This window comes from Idiotropiscis lumnitzeri, chromosome 4 (genome assembly GCF_059441095.1).
Source record: "Idiotropiscis lumnitzeri isolate Australia: NSW breed Sydney's pygmy pipehorse chromosome 4, RoL_Ilum_1.0, whole genome shotgun sequence".
Lineage (NCBI taxonomy): Eukaryota > Metazoa > Chordata > Actinopteri > Syngnathiformes > Syngnathidae > Idiotropiscis > Idiotropiscis lumnitzeri.
In genome coordinates, this window is record NC_142394.1 from 15,979,471 (window position 1) to 16,000,628 (window position 21,158).

The 21,158-nt window shown below is 40.4% G+C and overlaps 2 protein-coding genes across 7 annotated transcripts in view; one reads left to right on the top strand and one right to left on the bottom strand.

The window, feature by feature from the left end:
- flrt1b (fibronectin leucine rich transmembrane protein 1b) overlaps positions 1-12,431 on the bottom strand; it is a 54,906-nt gene extending 42,475 nt beyond the window's left edge. The window contains exon 1 of one of the 2 annotated variants that reach the window (XM_088294403.1): positions 12,332-12,431. The gene's annotated coding sequence lies outside the window, so the exon portion shown is untranslated. Of the gene's footprint in view, positions 1-4,000; positions 4,356-12,331 lie in introns of those variants that run through there. The other variant, XM_088294402.1, reaches the window with a different exon arrangement.
- macrod1 (mono-ADP ribosylhydrolase 1) overlaps positions 1-21,158 on the top strand; it is a 158,556-nt gene that overhangs the window by 72,732 nt on the left and 64,666 nt on the right. For all 5 annotated transcript variants that reach the window (XM_088293967.1, XM_088293969.1, XM_088293965.1 and 2 more), the window contains exon 4: positions 17,272-17,301. In XM_088293967.1, coding sequence (XP_088150093.1) covers positions 17,272-17,301 — 30 coding nt within the window. The remainder of the gene's footprint in view (positions 1-17,271; positions 17,302-21,158) is intronic.

Genomic DNA, 21,158 nt, shown 5'->3' on the forward strand with positions numbered 1-21,158 from the left:
CCGACCCATTTGCCGAAGCACACCGCGGTACGGAACACAATGGATGCGTTCCGAGAACATCTTTTAGCAACGTGTTCCTGCGATAATTAGTTTGGAATTGGTACAAAATGTTAAGTGCTGTGTTGGGTTCGAAATGTAACCATTTTTCCCCCATTACTTCAACTGGCCCTGCCGTGCAACTCCAAAAGTAGGGCTACCATCTTCAAGCGCTACCTTCAACAAACAGCGCACATTAAGGATCATACCGACTAGTCGACTAGCGTGACATCGACTCGTCGTTAATCACGTTTTTGCTTGAGGAGGAAGCTGAGCTATAAATGAATGCCCTAAATAAAATTAGTCCGTTACCTTAATTTATTTCTTCTGTTCCCGAATGTGCAGCTTTGCTAAGTGAGGGAAAGCCAGTAAGCAAAATAAACCCCAAAAACTCCTAGCGTCCATGCCATGCTTAAAATGTCATATAGATTTTTTTCGTTTGTCAGCTGTCATTTGCAATTTTTTTTTCTTTTCTCCCCCGCTCTCCTATTTTGCATCCTCCTTCTACAAACTCAAAGCAACGCTCTCCTTTGAAATACGCTTGAGAAAGATTGAGTCGGACTCGTCAGCTAAAGAGCCTTTGACAAGATGAACTTGCGGAGGATGTGGCACTCTGGCGCCCTGACTCATCTACTCTTATAGCCTTCAAAACATTTACGGTAAAGAATTAGCAGGCGGGCTGCCACCTCACGTCTACAAAGGCGAGCCGACCCTGTGAGCCCAAACGACGAATCATATCGCTGACGACAGATCGGATTGAATTTCCACTTCCATCAAGTTTTTAATTAAGAATTTTTTTCATTATCATTATATAAGTAAACCCCCTATGGCATGGGCATTTTTCATCCAATCAATTTTTTTTTTTTTATCCAATTCGGATAGTGTGGGCAAAGACAATCTCACACTCTTATGTGAAGTCATCAGTGTCTCTTGATCATAAATGACATGTAGTGGGCGGGAGTGATTGTATCACCGGTCTTCAGTACAACACATATAAGTGCTCCGACTTGGTATGCGCCAGAGCAACAAACACAAATGTGACAATGCACACCTGCTTCCTGGTGCGCTTATATGAGATCGGCCAGTATTTCCATCCAACGTTACAACAAACAGGAGCGGTTTGATTTCAGTTTTCTGCAGCGTGCATGCACGGAATTCATACCGAAGTCTTGCAATGTGTAATATATGGAACAACGTGCACATCTGCGGTCAGCGTGCAAATCCAAAAGCGGCCGGCGTATACCCAATACGGACACTATAAAGGACTGAAGAATGTTGAATACGGGTGTTGTTATGCGTAATAGAATGGATGAACTTGCACAAACGCAACGAGATGTCACATATGTGACCAATTTGGTCGCACTCTCGAGTCCTGTATCAAATAAGGGATGGTAGCTTAGAATGTAACTTGATATCTTTTGTTTTAAATTGAAATAGCTTTTGATTTCAGTAAATATGACCTTGTAATGCTGCAAATTCAATAAATGACTATTTTCACTTCTTGAGCTATAAAATATTGGGAAAATAATTTGGAACAGATTTTTATAATTTATTTCGAAATATTCTTATCATTTGGAGGTTTGTAAAAAAACATTCTGCTTTCTGGATGACAGTGAAGATGGGGTATCGATTTATGATTAGGCGCTTTGACTTCCTGCAACCTTCCAATGCACTTTTGCTAGTTAAAAAAAAACGACATTTCTGACTACCAACAACAAATTCATTGAACGTGCTCAAAAGCTCTGCGAGGGGTGTCCGAAAAATATACGTATTTTGCATTTTATGTAAAATCGGTGATTGCTAGTAATGTCATAATTTACAGCTCGATCTACGACGTCATTGATTGGATGCACAGAATAAGACACAACAGCAATCGCAATCTCATTCGCTCCGGGGATATTCCGTGCTTCTCTCGTTAATAATACAAAGTTTAGACTACAGTTGCACATAAATGAAAATTAAAAATGCTTCAAATTTTTAAATAATTTTTCTGTGGAGTGTTTGTGGGGGGGCATGTTTTTCAACCCCATTTTTCGGGAGGGGGGGTATTAGTGTTTTAGTAACCCCCCTCTAATCCCCCCCATGCATTTCCGTGGGCATCAATCATATGCAAATTTTGGCTATTCGTGAGCCAGAATGGTTCCATTCCCCGTGAATAGCAGATGTTAAATGTATCGTAAAAAAAAAAAAAATTGTTAAAATTGATTGTTCCATCATCTGATTGGATCTGTGATTTTTTTTTTTTTTTTTTTAAACTCGCTCATGTGTGATAGGCTCATATCCTAATCATATAAAACCTACTACTTGTCCACAAACTCGTAGCTTGCCGTTCGGGATTGAAATATAGCTTTTATGTCACCAGTCCATGAACTTTTCTCACACTCCTCATGTATGGCCTCTGCTTCGAAATTTACACAGGACTTGAATGTACGATCCTGTATGTTGCTTTTGTGGCTCTATTAGCTTAATCGCTGGATCGGGTTTTGCTTTCATGGTAATTTTCTCCAAGACCTCTTTTTTATTAGTCAGACATTGACCTCATATATCCCCTCGGCAACCTAATTGCTCCGGCTAATTCAACAGTACAATAGTGCAAAGGCTGTTTAACGGCCTAATCTGTTAGAACTAATTCTTTGGCGGACATTTCAGGACCACACACACACACACACACACACGACCGCACACGCACACACACTAGGAACCATCATCCTTGTGTGTTTAACATTCAGGACGCTTTGCTGAACAATGTTTAAGGACTTTGTCATTTTTTTAAAAATGTCTCAAAGACGTTTTAGGCACAACTGTTATCTGCTTGACTGACAAATGCAGCCAAATCCTATTTTTCTTTTAGTATGCTTTAATTTAGCAATCCCTGAGGTGCCTATTGTGCGTCTGCTTTTGGTTAATTGTGTTCGGAATGGAGCGTTACGTAAGCAGCGCTCCTGTTCTACTGTTGGGTCTGAATAAGAGGAGATCAAAAAGGGGGATGGCGGCAAGGGGGGGGGGCATGGAGGAAGAGCGTTCGCTGCCATCTCCTCTTCTTCATTCTCACCACATACCCTCCACCGCACGACTTGCCCTGGATTCCGGCGTTCTCCCTCCCTCACTCGGACATTACACTTTAATCTCGTGTTCCGTGCTGCTTTCTCCCTCGCAACCTCACCCAACTCATCTGGCCTATCACGCTGTAGCTTTTTTTTTTTTTTTTTATCAGTCCATCACACATCCATCCATCCATTCCACTCTGCCTTTCTTCATTAATCCAGCGTCCTGTCCATCTTTGGCGCGGAGAATCTCATTCTAATCTGGAGTCACACTATGGCCCGCAATGACTGCTAATCCTCTGCTTGTATATAAGAGTGTATATTTACAGCCACAGATGAGTTGAGCAGAGTGTGTGTGTGTGTGTGTTAGAGGAAGAGAGAGGGAGGTTGCAGGTGCTGCAAGTGGAACATAAGAAGGGCATGTCCATTGGGGAACACACAGACACAAACACACAATTCGTGTTGCACTGGCAGCAGCACGGATGGGAGGGGGGAAAAAAAACACGCAATTCCTCAAAGTATTATCTCTCGCTTTAATCTTCCCAACTGTCTCTTTTTCCTCTCCCCCAGTCCTCTGTATACAAAAGCAGACGTGTTCTAATGCACGTTTCTTACGTTTAACATCAGTAGGTTGACAATAAAAGAGGAATAAAAAGCTTCCAAAAAGAGCAGCCTGCCTTCGGAAGCTCCATTAAGCCGACACGCATTTTACCTTCGCCCCCACGTTTTTCCCCTTCACTTTGTGGCTCCCCCTGGGCTTCCCGTGTCAAAAGCATTCCCTAACTTAGCACACGTTCAAACGGCTCTGGCAAATCCCGATGAGCGACTGCAGCCCCGCGATGCGCACAATTTGTCACCCTCACCTTAAAGCAGCACGACGTCGCAGCAGCGCGAAAGCGAAAGCCGAGAGTCGCACTCACCTCGGAGGAAGTGTTTTCACAGCCGCGGTCCACTCGAGTCCACTTGGCTGCCCCGCATGTCCACAGCAACGTCTCGTCATCGCTCTCACCACAGTGCAGCCTCCTCTTCCTCTTCCTCCACCTCCTCCTCCTCCTTCTCCTCTTCCTCGTCAAAGGGCGCAGTGTCCCTCCCTGAGCGCGAAATAGCGGCGTGCGTGCGCCTAAAAAGTCTTTTTTTCTGCACCGGCTTCTTTAGCTTCTCGAAGGGGAGCACTTCTGGACCGCAACCTAAACCTGATGCGTTCAGGAGCAACTTTGGTCACCTTCAGCGCACTTTGCCGTCTGCTCCTCCTCACTCGTCTGGTACCGGGCGAGTGGGCGCGCGTCCGTTTGGGAGCGCGCTCGTTTTACGCGCGTGTGTGGTGTGGGTGTGCGTTATGGATTCGCGTGTGGCGATGCGTTTACTTGCAAACCGTGCATTGAATAGAGTGTGCGTATGCACCGTCGCGCGTGCGCGTTTCAATACGTGTATTTTCTAGTGTGCCCTGAGCGTACACGAATGCGTGTGCACGTTTGTGTGTGTGAGTTCGGGCTTTTCACGATAACGAATTGAATTGAGAATGACCCCTGAATTCCAGTTCAATCTTGAATTTGAATCGAGGTGGCAAAAGGAAGCAGAGTTGCAATTGAAATTTGGATTGCAGCAAGTAGAATTGAAACTCCAAAGAAATTCATGCAAAATATTTTTTGAACAATGAAAATTTACAATGTATAAGACCATTTATTGCATACAAATATTATTGTCAGGACTTTATGTATGCAATACTTAGTTACAGTAAATATTAAAGTGTAATAATTGTTTTTTTTTATTCATATTAAAAGCCAACTCAGATAAAATTAAAACTGTAAAAATGTTGAAATAGTTTGATATGAGGGGAGCACAACACATTTTCCCAGAAGTCTTTGCTTTATCTAACGTCTTTCAAATGGCCACTCAAAAATTTTGGACAATTTGTTTGGAGCTGATAAGTGATGAAAATGAATTTCTCTGAATTGCATTGAATTCAATTGCACTTTCTGAAATTCAATTCAACATCCTGTGTGGTGGACTCAATTCAAATTTGAATTGAATTTAATCAAATTGAATAGAATTCTAAAAATTTTGCATTGCCCTGGTGTGAGTGTTGGGTGTGTGTGCGCGTGTGTGTGTGGTGGAGGGGGGTATTTGAAGGCTTAAACAATGAGCCCATTTTTTTATATTTCACTACATTGCGGATTTTCACCTATCGCAGTTGGGTCTGGAACGTACTTCCGCAATGAACGGGGATCACTGTCATGTCCATGTTTGTGTGTACGTGTATGCTATGTGTGTCCTTGTGTATGTATCTTTCTATCTGGAGTGTGTGCGTGTGCCTCCTCTGATTTAGTACAGTGTGTTGAGTATGCGTGCGTGTGCCGGTGTGTGTGCGTGTGTGTCTCTGTGCGAGTTCATTTTGCATGTGCCTGACTTTGTGTGTGCGCGTACGTGTGCATGTGTGCGTTGTAGTACTTTTACTGGGCTCTATGAACTCTGTTACAGGTTCAGCAGGTCGCCACGGTCCAGTGAGTACAACATCTCACTGAGTGTTAGTCTGACAGGTGCACACACGCACACACACACACACACACACAAAATGTCTGATTTCAGGACTGACATGCAGCCTCAGTTTGGCGCCTCCGACAACGGTTGGTTTGAAGTCATACGGGACTGCAATGTGTGTCACGCTTGCCAAAAACAATAGAAGACTTCATTCATTCACACATATGCACTCGGTGACACTGTGCTGCAGTGGGAAGTCATCTGTGCATCACTCGTTATTCGTTCATTCACAATGGGAGCTTGATGATTTTTAACTGCTGCAAAGACGCATCAGTGTGCCTTTGAGCCTTAACAAAGGCACACTTTGCCCCTTTGGGTGCTGTGTACTGTACACAACAATATCCCCCTCGCCAGGCCAGGGTGTGATAAACATTCACTCCCTTGCCAAGTTAAAAATAAACATATTTTAATGGGCATGCCTCATTGCAACCATAGAGGCCTGAATGGGCCTCTTGGGCTCAGCCCGGGTGCAGACTCATCACCAGTACCCTCTGGAGCTTTGCCTGGCTCAGCAGGACCACCAAATAGTGATTTATGTATGTGAAAACAGTTTTTTTTTGTGGGAAATAAAACCTCAACCCTTCTAAAAATCCATTTGCTGTCAAAAACATGTCAAAGCTACAGGTGCTGCAGCAACCTCTATCACGCCAATGCAGCCAATCAGGAGCTCAAAGAAAGTCATTCTCAAAGGCATGTATGATTTCAGAACAAAAAGACCACAGCAAGGGCACTGATTGAAGTAATGATAACAAATGCAAAGGATGAAAAGACAGATGCAATCAGAATATCCGTTGACCTAAAAATGATTGATATCATAAATCACTCGCTTTTACTTCAATAAACTGGAGAATTATTGTAGCAGAGGTATAGCTGAAAATTGGGTAACTAGCGACGAGCAGAACAAATAAAATATCTAAAAATGGGTGAACATTTATCTGATGAACTTGGTCTTACTTTTGGTGTTCCCCAGGGCTCAGTTTTGGGTCCTCAACTGTTTGACTTATACATAAATGACATGATAATTATATCAAAATTATTAAAACTAAGATTTTTTTTTTTTTTGCAGATGACTCAAATATATTCTACACTAGTGACAATTATATCGAATTTGTGAACACAGTAAATGCAGAACTCAATAACATTTAATAAAGAACGTGTTAAGGGATATACATTTCCAAAAGCCTTTCAATCACGAGTAAAGCGAAGCAAGTCCTTCTCATGAAGCTCTCAGAACATTGTACTGTTCTTCAGTCCTCGTTTTCACTATTAGTACTTTGTACAGATGTAACGTTACTATTAGCCAGGCAAAAATAGGATGCCATGTTATATAAATGTGAGATGGGCTGGGATTTAACAGTTTTTTCCTTCCGAGTCCTTTTTTTGAGTAGCAGGTGTAGAGTTTTGTTCTGGCTGTTGTACATTTTTTACTGGGTGATTATTTCATTAATTTTTTTTCATGAATCCATTTGTGCTGTTTTTTGCCTTTTGTATACATGAGATGTTTTGTTTTGTTCTGTTCATAACCAAGCAAACAAATTAAATAAAAAAAAAAATCTGTCTGCATGTGTTACACCACCATTTGTATTTAAATATCCATTGTCGTGTTTATTCCATCGAATGTTGCTGTGCCATGTTTGAGAGTTGTCAATGATGACAAGGTGTTCTCTTGCATTGTCTTAACTCTGATGAGTTAATACTTTACATTATATTTTTATATCCTGGCGCGGCGTTAAGAATCAAACATTAAACGGTGCTGCTAATTGTCATTTGAAATCGGGTTTGGTCCTTTCATTTGCTTCCGCACTTCCCCTAATGAAAAATATGGCAGTCATATTCCTACAGGAACTATTAGTACGGAGACAGTTGCTGTAATTTATGGTCTAGTTATCCCTCACGGTATCAACTTAATGGCCTTGCAAAGGCAATTATTTTCTTAAGTAAAACTGGGTTAAACCATGTTAGTGCCACAATCTCCCAAATTCCAGATAAAACACACATCTTCCAAAATGATTTAGAAGGGGCTAAGTCATTTGCAGTATTGACTCTGCGATGCTAATTGATTGTGTAACTATCTCTGTGATCTGTTTTAATTTCCCCCGCCAAGCGTAAAATTGCTGAGGTATTTTTTTACTCGCCGTTTGTTGGTTGTTCCTTTTTTTTTTCATTTAGAAGGACTATGCAAAAAAACAAAACAAGACAATTTCCATTAAATCTTGTGAAGTGGTGGCACATATGCTCAGGAAGATTTCGTTTACCTGCGTAAGAAAGTTGCTTGCTAACTTGCAAAGAAAATGTTTCAACTTTTGTTCCAAGTATTTATTTTCTCTTTGTTTCGTCGGAGTCGCCCTTAATGTATTCATTCCGCTCCAGAATGCAAATGATCGGGTCGTGTCCCTCCATTCCTTGCATCTTACATAATTCTCGCTGATCCATAGAGTAGACGGTTGACGTTTTCACTTCTGCTCGAGGAATTTCACCCTTTTTTCATCTGCTGGATGAGTCATGAAAAAAAAAAAAATGTCCTGCATAAATGATCTCATTCCTTTCGTATGTCTTCAGTGGCCTTCGAACATACAAGTGGACATTCACATGGACAAAGACATGAACATTTGTGAGCAGGACAGCATTTGCTTACTTGAACACTCACGTAACGTGTCTGTGTAAGTCTATCTTTCATTGTTGCAAAAGTATTCACACCATGTCATCAAGTCATAGTCAGCGCTTGGTTGCGGCTCCTGTTGCAGCACTAACAGCCTCCAATCGTTTTGGATAGCCTGCAATGAGCTTTGTCCATTTTTTTGGCAATCTTCAGATCCTGCTACAGGTTTTCTGTTAGGTTGCGATCTGGGCTTTGATTTGGCCATTCTAGAACTTTGCTTCCCCAAAAAGTTCAATTTTCATTTCAAGATGTTGCTTCTTCTTTGCAACATGCCCATGGAGACTTTTCCTTGTGTAATGTGCGGGATATTGTGGACTTGTGTACATGGAGAGGGCTTCAAGAGTTACGAAGGGGTTTGCTCTCGTTTCCCGAGCCGTTGTTGCCTTTTGTCGTGTAGTCCTGAGATTCGCAGTGGTGCAGTGGAGCATTCCACTTCCGGACCTGTGATGCAACCGTACTTTTTGGCACATTTATGATCCTTGGTTTGTCAATCTCTATGCTGCTCTCATACATTCTTTCTTAGGTCTTCTGACAGCTTCTTGGACTTCATGACTGTTGTCTGCTGACAAGCATGGGATGATTGTGGACAGGTGATTATTGGGCACAATTTATATGGAGTAATGAAGCCTATTCGCGTCACGGGTGACTCAATGCAGGCTGGTGACAGTGTGATGCAATACTTAATGGTGTGCAATCATTTTCGACTCAACATAACTTTGGTGCAATTGGGTGAATACTTTTGCAACAATGAAATACAGACTTATGCAATCCATCTGCAGAAAAGCACACTCATGAACAAACACAGTGATGGATTGTCGTGTTTGTGCCATTTCCTTTCATGCAAACAGTGAAACTTTGGTCTGTGCCGAGAAATTGAGCATTGCTGATGGGTAGGAATACTTTTGCAATCCACCGTAGATAGATCTGGTAAGTGTATACGTTTTTTAGTGACCACCAAGTCGCAAATGCGTTTTGCTCGTAAAGGTTGATCTGCAGCCTATTTGCAATAAAAGCAAAGTATGTCAACATGCTGCATTTGTAAGGCAACAACATCCAAATCAATTATTTACTACTCTGTTCAATTCAGTTGCACTAAACTGCTTCAGGATATTTAAAGCAATATAAGCAGTCCTACCTCCTTGCATAATGTACGGCGACCCGATAGAGCAAGTAGGTTTATAAAAGAAACAACTGAATTATCAAAATAATGCACACCACATAAATGGGAGTTATAAATAGTGTCTTTACTGGGACCACCTCAGTCAGACTTTTAGTCCGCCTTGGCAATCAATTCAGTTATCCGGTTGACACTTTATTGTTGTGACTCATTCTTGTACTGCCCAGGGTGTTGTTTGGGAATAATCAGGACAAAAAGACACTCCAGTAAATCCCGGCTATTTACGTCAAGTAAGGTCCAAGGCCTACTGCAAGTAAGTGACACGCCTCTAAAAATGTTTATAATTGCCTAAAACAGTCTAAATCCAGGATCTAAAAAATTGTGTCTTGAGGTCGAGTTGCGATCAGGTTTGGAGGAAAAAAAAAAAAAAAAACATACTTGATCACTGATTTGATCAGAGAATGGAGCAACTTATATATTCCCTCTACAGTCAAATCTGCCATTGCAAAAATAATTTAACCCCCCCAAAAATATATATTAGCAAAAACATTGATGAACATCAAATATGACATGAAAGGTTTACATGTTTTGTGACATCGTAACTGACATTATTGAAAAAAAATGCCTGAACATCGCCAGGCATTCAGGTTGCCGGGAAATTCGCTAAAACTATTATAATCATGGTTTAACAGCTATATACATTCAATGCATTTACTGACCAGCTACGCCAAGTAGCCTACGCCTGCTCGTATTAGAAGCTGGCTGTGTTGTACAAGTCCCGGTGCCCACGGACTGCATTGATTATTTTGTCCTTCCTTGTTTGGCCACTTTTTTACCTGGCATTTATATGACGAAGTAGCACATTCTCAAAGCCGTTTGGCTGCGGTGTAGCTGTCCGAATTCTGATTCTTCTTTTTTTTTTTTAAGTAAATAATATATTTTTGGGAACTTTTACCAGTCAAGAAAATCACTACAAATACACGAACGCTATTACATTGTGATTAAATAATCGAGGGTGCAAAGGCGGAATTTCGATTTTGTATACAATGCAATTTATCGACTGATTTGGATCCACTCGATTAGATCAGTCTAATGCCTTCTCAAAATACTTTGGTATCGTTTCAAGCTCATCTTACAACAGTACCCTTCAGGCCTTTTCACACTGCACTTGGTGTTCACCATTGGCCAATTTTTAGGGGTGCTGTTGCACCCCTAAAATAACTCTAAGCACCCCCACAATTTGAGTGAGTTCACTATTACAAACTAGAGAACTATTAAAGCCAAACATCACTTGGTAAAAACTGAATATTTTATAAGCAAAAAATGGTTCGATCCACCTAATCCCTCCCACCGCTTCTCAATGAGATAAGCCTAGCACACAACTTCTGATCGCACCTGATCTTTACTTTTACTTCGTGCCCAAGGACGAGAGCGCCCCCTGTGCACACTTGTCCATGTTCTGAAGTGCTTGCGAAGCAGCCTACCAGGAAGTTACAGCAGGGAGTATTTTCCCGCTTGTTGGTCTATTGCACTGAAAACACTCAGACAGAATCTCTTCTATTAGATGTCCGGTGAAAAAAGTTAAATTCAAGAGCAGCGGCGTTCCGGCGTATGCAATTTTGTAACTAACAACCACTTGACCCTTTTTTGCCCGTCAATACCCCGCCCTCCGTACCAGCCTTGACCCTCTGGCCTTATTAATAAAAACTTTCGGCCCCTGGGACGGACTGCCCAGCTCTGTTAACAACCTTGCAACTAATGATCAACCAGGACGCAAGTAAACATTTGTACAGTTTTTTTTTTGCACTGATTCCGAATCTGCCATATATTTTTTTTAGATAGCACATCAGGTTTTTAATAATAATAAAAAAATCAATGTAATATATTTATTAATATTTATGAATTATGAGTTGGGTTCAATAATGGGGATTTTTTTTCTGAATCATCACTTTAAATTTCAATACACCGTGAAATCAGTATTGTGCAAATTTGTATAGCTTAAATTTAAATAGAAAAAAAATGAAATTTCTAAAAAATGTGCTAGAAAGAAGTAAACATTTTTTTTAAATCAGTTATAAACACATCTAGGGTCACATGAAGCCATCACTGATTAAAGTTTGCTCTTGACAAGTGTTATTTTAGTCATCGATTTAGCTATCAATTACTTTTTCAATAAATTGGATGGAAATAATGTTTTTAAAATTTCCATCCCCTTACTCAAAGAAAGTTTTTAATTTCTTTCAACAACTGTAATGTCAGTAAATACTTTGCGTTCATTAACCTTCCTCCCCTCAGTGCAAAAAAGAAGTCAATCCTGGAATGCTGTTACTCTTAATTAACCTTAATTAAAAGTGTACGAGCGCGACATTAGCTTTTCTCCCTTAAGGACACTTTGACACAATTGATTGACATTCTCATGTCAATGATGGCTAAAAAGGAAACATGGCCAAAAAGTATAGTGATGGTTTGGCGATGGACTCATGGGGCGAGCAGGAAGCAGCAGGCAGAAGTAGGAATACACAAACAAGTTGCTTTGGGGCTTTGGGAATAAGACGCAGGCAGAGGGAGAAAAATAAGGTGGAGGGCTGCACAATTGCGAAGAGAAAATGCTGCTTTAGGAAAGCTTTGTACTAAGGAGATTGGAACTTTTTTAAATGAACTCTAATCATCATTATTCCTAATTTAATCCGCTATTCAAACACATGCCCACGCACACACACACACACACACAGCCAAACATAGGATGACTGCTTTGTCCTCTTCCATCCTCTTTGTCAAATCAACATCTTCCTCCTGCGCCCTACCACGTTTAAGGTATTTAGCTTGTGTCCTTCACTGAGGCATCAATCGCTCAAGCCCTCCAGCCTTCATTCCTCTTCCTCTGCACACAAGCCCCCCTCCCTCCATAACCCCCTCCCCCTCATGGAGATTACTTACCTCCCGAGAAAGAAATACACTCCATCTTGTTGTTTTATGTTCCAGGCAAATTTAGTCCTGCGTCTTCCTCTCTCCACTCTCAACTCACTTTCACTTCATCTCTCTCCGGTTCGCGCGTTGCCTCGCTCGCCCCCAGACCCCCACCCCGCCCCGTCCCCCGACACCTCTCCTCCCCTACTCGCTCCCTCTCCCCCTCCAGATGTACTTGTATAACTTATCACCCTGATGCGATAATTGGTGTGCCTTGGCAGCACGCTTTATTTAGCTGCTACACCATAAGCTATCTCGATTTGTCTCGTAATACCGCTAAAGAAGAAAAACTGTTCACGTGTAGTCGTTGGCGTGCTAGTTTTTTCGATTGTGTGTCGTGTGTAGAGGAAGCTACTCAAGAGTATTGGCGTTACTCCCTTTGTCTAATTAACGAGGTTTCGGTAACAAACCTTAGGGCTTTAGCGTTGCCATGGTTACCCACAGACACTGTCTGCATTTGAATGTACTGTATGTGTGTCCTGCAGTAGTGACTGTTTTGGTGTCTTTGTTTTCGCCCACTAGACTCCCAGGCTGATTCTGCCTGGCACACGTTTTGTTTCTACACAAGCGGCCATTGATGATGGACTGTAATAATCTTAAATTGAGTGCAGTATTTGGTAAATGAAACTATTAGAGAAAGATGGCTGAGAAAATCAGGCAAGGAGCTTTATTGACTCATTGAGCTTGATTCTACACAATAAGCTCTAATAAAAAAAAAGTGGATATAAATTAATGATGGTAGAGTACCCCCCCCCTGTAGAACATTGTGATATTTTGATCCTTTCTTGCAGCTTTCCATTTCACCCCACTGCCAACTTTGTACAACCACAATAATAAATGAAAAAAATGGAGCGCAATACTTTTTTGTAACCAGCAGAGGCGCTGTTGAATCTCAACAAGTTTGTGGACAGAACGGCATCCGTAATAGGGTTTGTTCCCGCTTTAAAGTTGAATCGGGGTAATTATATTTGAACAAAATATATCCATGATTGTGTGAAGATTTAATTTCTTTACGAGTCTATCAGTTGATTTTTATCAGGAAATAAAGTCCACTATAAACTTGATTTCAATCCAAAGTCAGCATTGCGAGCATATGATGTTGTGACCATTGTGTGTACGTTTCTCGTGAAGCACATCCGTACTGCTCAGTGCTGAATCTGAATTGCGTGACTGTAGGAACAGCGTCACAATAAAGAATGATTCTGGCTTTGATTGAGGAAAATCTGCTACGATCTTTTCATCATTACCCCCTCTTCCTTTGGCACTTCACATTTCTCCAGATTGTCTTTTGTGAGACGACTGAATGATGCACGTTGCTGTGAACAGCACAAATGTGAATAATCCTCAGGCAGTCTGCCCTTGAAGGCTCTTCAACTCGGATTATGTTTCTAATTGCTAAATGGCGGTTGGCGTCTGAATAATGATATGGTCACCATTCCACCATGTGGGAAATTCTTCTCTTGTCCACACCACCTTGACTTTAAGATGACTGACCCCACACAAAGGAAAATATGACATTGGATTTAATGGGAATGCATAGATCTTTACAAAAGTTCATGTTACATTTATTAAGATCATATACAAATATATGTGATTTTGTAAAATAACTCGAAAAAATGATTTGGGCCAATCCACCAATTTTGTGCCATTTGTGTCCACAGGAGCAACTAATTGCATAATAATAATTGCATGATCGTACTCAATGGAAATCATCATCATTTTATAAATATGGTCCAAAATATTAATTTAAAATACCTTGAACGCATTAAAAATAGCATTCAGTTACAGACATTGCTTTATGAAATTGGACTTTTCTACGGAATGTAATATTTTAAATCATATTTACAAACATTGTTTTGTTGTTGTTTTCAATTTGTGTTGCTCCTTATCACAATTATACTTTATTACGTTTACAGTTAGGTTTAGATTCTCACTTCGCAGTCACGTCCTTGGGGTTTCACTCAGCTCTGTTACGCTTACACTTCAACCCCTCTGAAAAATGTCAAATATTCCACAAGTCACATGGTACAAAGGATGTTTCATTGCATTCAAATCTCTGCAAGCTACTAGAAGGCCAAAAGTAAGTTCATTCATTTTCTGTATATTTCATTTTTTCAACTGTAAACATGTTTTTTTCATGTTACTTGTTTTTTAAAATGCTTTTTTTTTTGGTTGAATCGCTCTCGTGTGTTTAGTGTCATCACATTAATTTTCTATGACTTTATGCTCAAAACTCCCTGTTACTTTCATTCCTGTTACTCAAATGAGGAGTGTCAGCACAATACAATGGCATAAAAACGCCCTGACATGGGCCTCTACACATTTTTTAGTTGTTACATGTGTAGTATCAGTTTTAGAGTTAAAAAAAAAAAGGAAAGAAAATGAAATTTTAATTTGAGGGAGTGAAGGTGAGCAAAAAAAAAGGAACGATTCAATGGAATGCCTCATTTATCAACCAACTGTTAATTCACATTTGAATTATACTTAATATTAATGCAAAATAATTTGAATTTATTTTAGACTTGTAGTAATTTGTGTCGTAAAAAAAAAAAAATCTTGTTTCAGCTTCCTAACCTGCAATTATATTTGCAAGTCATCAGTGGACGAATGGGGCACGATATAGCGAGGCTTTGGACCTAAAAGACTGGACCTAAAATTCAGTATTGTCTCGCAATCGCAATAAATTCAGTCCATCCCCACCAAATCGAGCTGCAAATTAGAGCGCTTAAGCACGATGCGGAAAAAAACATGAAGTGTTAATAAAATTAATGAGGCATCGGGGGGGATGGTGAACATGATAAAGCGTGAAGTCATCTTGATGAATTCAGACAGTGGTGGGATTTTCAAGTCATTTGTCTGATGCGTCATGCACAACTGGCACGAGGCCTCCTGGCAAAAGGGCGACTCAAACCAGGAGGCTCCCATGTGAGTTTGCACTTAACCGTCCCTTGTGGAGAGATTATCCACTTAACAGTTGTCTGTAATTGTCACAACCTATCAAATTTTAATTCACCAGCACGGCGGCGATAGAAGATTTTGGTGAGGGATGTCCTAGCGCGAGTCACAAAACTCTTGCTGCCAGACATATTGTAATGATGCAATATGACACGCTATGCAAAATAAAATTGCTTCCGTCATTGGCCTACTTGGAAAAAACATTACTTCTATTCAGATGATAAAGCCGCAGTACGGCAATTCTTATAACTGCTCGACAAAATGAACAATATTGTTTGCCTCCTGCTTCTTATGGAGTTGTTTATTTTCCTTTGACACGTCGGCCCAGCGTGATTTTATTCATTAACTTTTTCGGCTCATATTGCGCATTACTTCTCAGTATTCAGTGATCGGACGAGAAGCCTGCTGATTCTTATTAGGCGCTGAGTTACACTAGCAGTGCCAGGTGATTTAATTATATCGCTGTGTTTGGGAGAGGGAAGAAAAAAAAACAGCAGTACTGCGGATTCTGAAGATTGCGGCTGGAAAAACATTTTCACTTAACCTGTGCTGTACCTCAAGTGAAACATGAAACAGGCTCGGGAGGTTTTGGGGCTGCTTTGCTATATCCGGCGCAGAGGCTTTTTGAATCTGTACAGGATGAAATGAAATCCGATCTATCTCAAGAAATTCTTCAGTAAAATGTGCTTTCTATCCTGTGATGGCTTGATTGGTTAGCCACTGTGAATTAAAAAGTAAAAGCAATAAAGCACTTAGACATTTCTTTTGTAGTGTAGCAAGAAGTTAAATACTTATGTCATAACAAAAATATTCTTACGGCTGTTACTTGTGCATATTATTCTACTTCAGTGCCAGCCATTTTCAAATCATAGTTCCCTATATTGTTGATACCATACATCTACAAAGTACTCTATAGTGTGAGGTGCCTACACCTGTTGGTGTTTCACTCCCTCAAAGCTAACGTGACAAGCCGAAATCTTCATCTTCTATTCAAAAGCTGTGCTGATCTCAAATCCAAAGTGATGCAACAGCGACATCGACGGGGATCTCTTTGTCATTACAGTGGTTTACAAATTGGAATTTCACAGACAATTTGGGCGAGACAGTCTTCAATGCCTACCCTTTTCAAAATGTGGTTGACGATTACCGTATTTTCTGAACTATTAGCTGATATTTCCTAGATTTTGAACCATGCAGCTAACACAACGATGCAGCTATTCTGTGGAATTTTCCCTTCACCAGTAGGGGCGCTATAGTTCAGAAAATACGCTAAATAAATCTCGATTTTTAAAAAAAAAAATTTTCTTGGGTCTGTTCTGTTTTAATTAGCAAAGTTGTTGCAGTGTTATCGAACGTGAAATGAGTGTCAGCGCTCAATAATTGATGGGAAACGCTGCTTTAAGCCTGTATCTCACTGAACGGCGAGCGCTGGCGAGCGTTTGCGCACGGCCCGAATGTTTTCATCAGGGTTCATTCTAGGTCGCACGTAGTTGCGAAGACGTTCGCCAGATGTGCTCCAACAGTTTTAGCGGTCGTAAACGGCTTATCTTGTTGCCAGGAAATTTGGAACATGTTTGAAATTTTACTGACGAACGTTTTTTATGACTTTTCGCCACCTTGAACAAACTTGAAGAAAAAACAACATTTGCTACGTGCGCACACTCTCGCAAACATGCGTGGCTCAGTGAAATACGGCTTTTCGGGATTTTAATGTGCTTAATAGCGCATAGATTTCACCAGTGGGATTTAACTATCTCAATTTGGAAATTGATATGAATTATTAAATTTTTTTTTTATTCATTTGATAAAACCCACACTTTAAATCCAGACTCCTGAGAGCTTTTTTGCGTGATTAAACTCCAAAGATGCTTTGATCTATGCTTGTTTGCTCTTATTTTGATGAATGGATTTGTACGACGATTAATGGTAATTGGTTCCCCTTGTCTGTGTTTCAGCCAACCAGACTCTGCTTGGAGGAGGTGGAGGTAAGTCATAACTCGTCTAAACTGTTTGTTTATGTCATAAATCGTCTCAAGTGTTTGTTGTACGTCTGATTGGCTTTGTGGTGAAAGCAGTCCATTGTGGGCACCAAATCAGTCAAAAATCTTTTCATCTTTTCATTTGTTGATTCACCGCCGTTTATTCTCGGAGGATGTGTTTGGTGGCGTTCTGCTCTTTGCTGTCCATCTTTCTGCTCGAGGATGCGTGCAGTCGATAGTCATTAATGGATGTGGAGTGTTGTGGGTATAAACGGCCATTTTTCAGTGTATTGTCGACTCAGTGCTTTGCGACGTGTGCGTAATGTCGGGTGTCTGTGGTTAATCGATACTTGTAATAAATCTCTTCTTCTAATGCAGCAACGTGCGTAATGGCTGTTTGGTTGGGACGTGCAAATTTGTGACTTGCGTATTTAAACTGCCGCTTTGAATGGGTGAGTTTTCATCATGCTGACGTTTCAAATTGGGCAGCATCTGACAATGTTAGAATGAACAAAAACAGGAATTTAAATTTAAATGTTCTTTCTCCAAATGAAATAAGAGTGCTTCTCAAAAACAATAATCGACTGAAACTCCATTTTACCTGCACAAATCTAATTATAACTATAATCATTGCGAAAATATCGGATCATTTCATAGATGAACTGTCAAGGTTGATTTAAAATGTATTTATTTGTGTACTACTTTTCAGCTGTATAGAAGAAAGAAGGTTGACGAGTCATTTTGGAATTAAATTCAGCAAAAATCTGAATATTAATTCTGATCATTTTATATTTTGTATTAATTACACAATACAACAAAATGGGGGCATTATATGGGGAAAAACTTGACTGACAAAAATAATGACATTCAAACCCCACCGAATGATTTTTCTTTTTGGATTTTTGGCATTTCGGTCACTTCCTTTGTGGCTTTTACCTGGCGGACTTTTGGTCACTTCCGTTGAGACTTTTGCAGTAGCACTGTCGTTCAAGGTTGTTGTGCTGTGGCTTTTGCAGTCGTGCCGAGGTTCTGTGTTGTCGTGTTGTGGAGTTTGTAATTGTTGTGACCTTGCTCGGGCACTGTAGAACTCATATGAAAAAACAAATACTAAAACTAATAAAAAAAAATTCCCCCAAAATAGAAATGAAATGAAATAAAAACTTAACTCTTGGAAAAAAAAATCCCGAACTATTATAACCCCGGTCTGAGCAGGCTTCATTTGCATGCTCCTCCAAGTCGAGCGTCTTCCTCTGAAGTGTTCGGTTGACGCCGTAAGTCTTCAAATATACACACACACACATAAAGAACTTTCATTGATATAGACCAGCCGGGTCTCGAGCCGTAAAAATGAGCAACAGTCTCTTTGGTGGTTCACACGTACATGCACATTGGCGCGCATGAGTGGCGACGTTTCATATCGTCCTGAAAGACCGTGATGAGTCTACCAAGACAGATGGTTTCGAGCGGCTGACACAAGCAAACGCACTTCACGTGTGCCGTGCAAATTCATTAAACGCGTTTATATTCGTCGCTCTGGTTTAGTTACTCTCATATTTAGGTGCTTTCACGTTTAACTAGTACATCTGTTTTCATTTGGCCGGGGGCGACTTCTGTTTCACTCCTCCGTATGTCCGTGCATCACTCAGCTCCAATTTGATTTTTCTCTTTGCTCTCGTGGAGTATTTATTTGCCTCTCTCTGTTTCTTATTCCACCTGCTGTCCTCGGCGGGGATGCGAAAACAGATAGAGCTCGTGGTAGGTGTTAATTAGGCAGAGGGGAAGAATGGAAGAAAAAGGAAAGATGGGTGGGAATGGGGGGGCGATGACGACAACGAAATCAAGGTCCAATCACGTTTGCGACGCAGCCATCGGGGACCGACGGATGCATAAGCAGATGCGGGTGTGGAAACAAACAAACAAACAAAAAAAAAAATCACAACATAATCATTTGGAGTACATCACCACTGACTCATTCACGTCATACTTCAGCGGGATGCGATTTTCATCAGGGTTGCGGCAAAAATGGTCCTTCAAGAGCTTTCCGCAGTCTCAAGGCTTGCTGGTCACCAGCCATCAACACAACACACACCTGCCAGCATTATTTTGACACTGCGGCTGAGAAGACGGCTGAGCTCTGCCTTCACTTTAACAAGCAAACTCAAGGGCAGGAAATTAACCTTTTTTTTCCCATGTCCACCGGGTGCGCTCGCTCATTTATTCACCATCTTATCTCCTTTTTTCAGTGTTTCACTAGTTGATTGCTTTCTGAAGCTCAGGAAAAAAGCCCAGTTGTCCACTCGATGTGCAAAACGGAGCTTTACTGAGATTCCATATTTCCTCAGATGCACTCACTCACAAAAAAATAAAAAAAGACACGACAGTTTTTCCTTAATATCTGCTGCGCGTTGGAAATTAGTACAACTCTTATCATTTGGGTGCGTCCTACTACCAGGGATGGGAATCAAAACACATTTGTTCTTAAAAAGTGATTCCCAGTTATTTATTTCCTAGGAATTGCACGTTTGCTTGGCTGATGATTTCGTTTATCGGCACCTCTTAGTACCCGAGACGGTAATCCAACAAGTGTTCCTTTTATTTATTTTTTATTTATATAATTACTTCATTGTCGTCCCTCCCCCTCAGGGATGTCCGTAATCATGAATCGATCACGTCACACTGTTGTCTTGCAAGTTCAACGAGTTCAATGAATGACGTTTGTGCTTTGTGTAATTGTAACAGACGTCAGTATTGTTTTTGCTTAGACAAGGTATATAAATAGTCCAGAGTGGCAAATGAACCTTTGAATGCCTTTTGAAAGAGTGCGCTGTTGTACCGAATGCAGTTTAAAGAAATAGAGTAGTAGGAGTAATCTCGTTTCGGGCCAGGACCAGGACAACTTCATGTACATTAAACGAACTGTCAACTGTTTCTGTAAAGAAAAAAAAAAAACATCACTGTTGTTTGTGTAATTTTGGACTCATTGGCTGCTCTTTGGATGCCAGGATGCAAAGCTAAGTTTTTTTAATCATAGGGTACTCAGTCATTATCGTTTCATTGTTTTTATGTTACCCATTGAAAATATGTTTTAATTAATTGCCACAAAATTCAAATTGTACGTTGACATGAAACCATGACTGTGACTACTGTGTGAAACAGTAACATCCTGGTTAGCTACGTTGAATGTGGAAAGAATCTCCATTAACTTGAGTGACTTTAAAATTCCCCAAAATCAATCTTGTGGAAGTGCTACTAAGTGATGTCTGCCCCCTAATGGTGAGTGGTGTTATTACAAGTTAAAACTGATCAGGAGTGCTCGGGAAAGTGTTGTTCGAATGTTTCCCATCTGGGACCTACACATTCTTTGCTTCCCTTGTCCCGATATGTGCCCTATTCAAGTTGATGGACCCTTGAGACAAATTAAGCACAATTTCTCTGACAGCATACATTAAATACACAAAATTGACTGCTCAGGAGCCTTCAGATTCGTGTCAGCTTCTAGCTATGTATCAAATCATTTTAGTCTTGTGAATGACAAAACTATCTTTAGACTCATGTCATTTTATCGATATATATCGTCATATACTGTAACATTATTATATTCTTAGCGCACTATATATATATATATATATATATATATATATATATATTGTATGATAATTATTATATCTGTGATACACTGTTTATCAATTGTATTGTTTTATTTCCTTACCCAATGTGATAAGAGAAGCGATAAGGAGTTGGAGCAATATCCATAATGGAATTGGAATCGATGAATTTTCAATTCCCAACTGTCAGGTTCATCAATCAGACATAATATATTTTAAAAGTTTATCTTACCCCTGGCGTTCCGTGCTGTCCCTTCT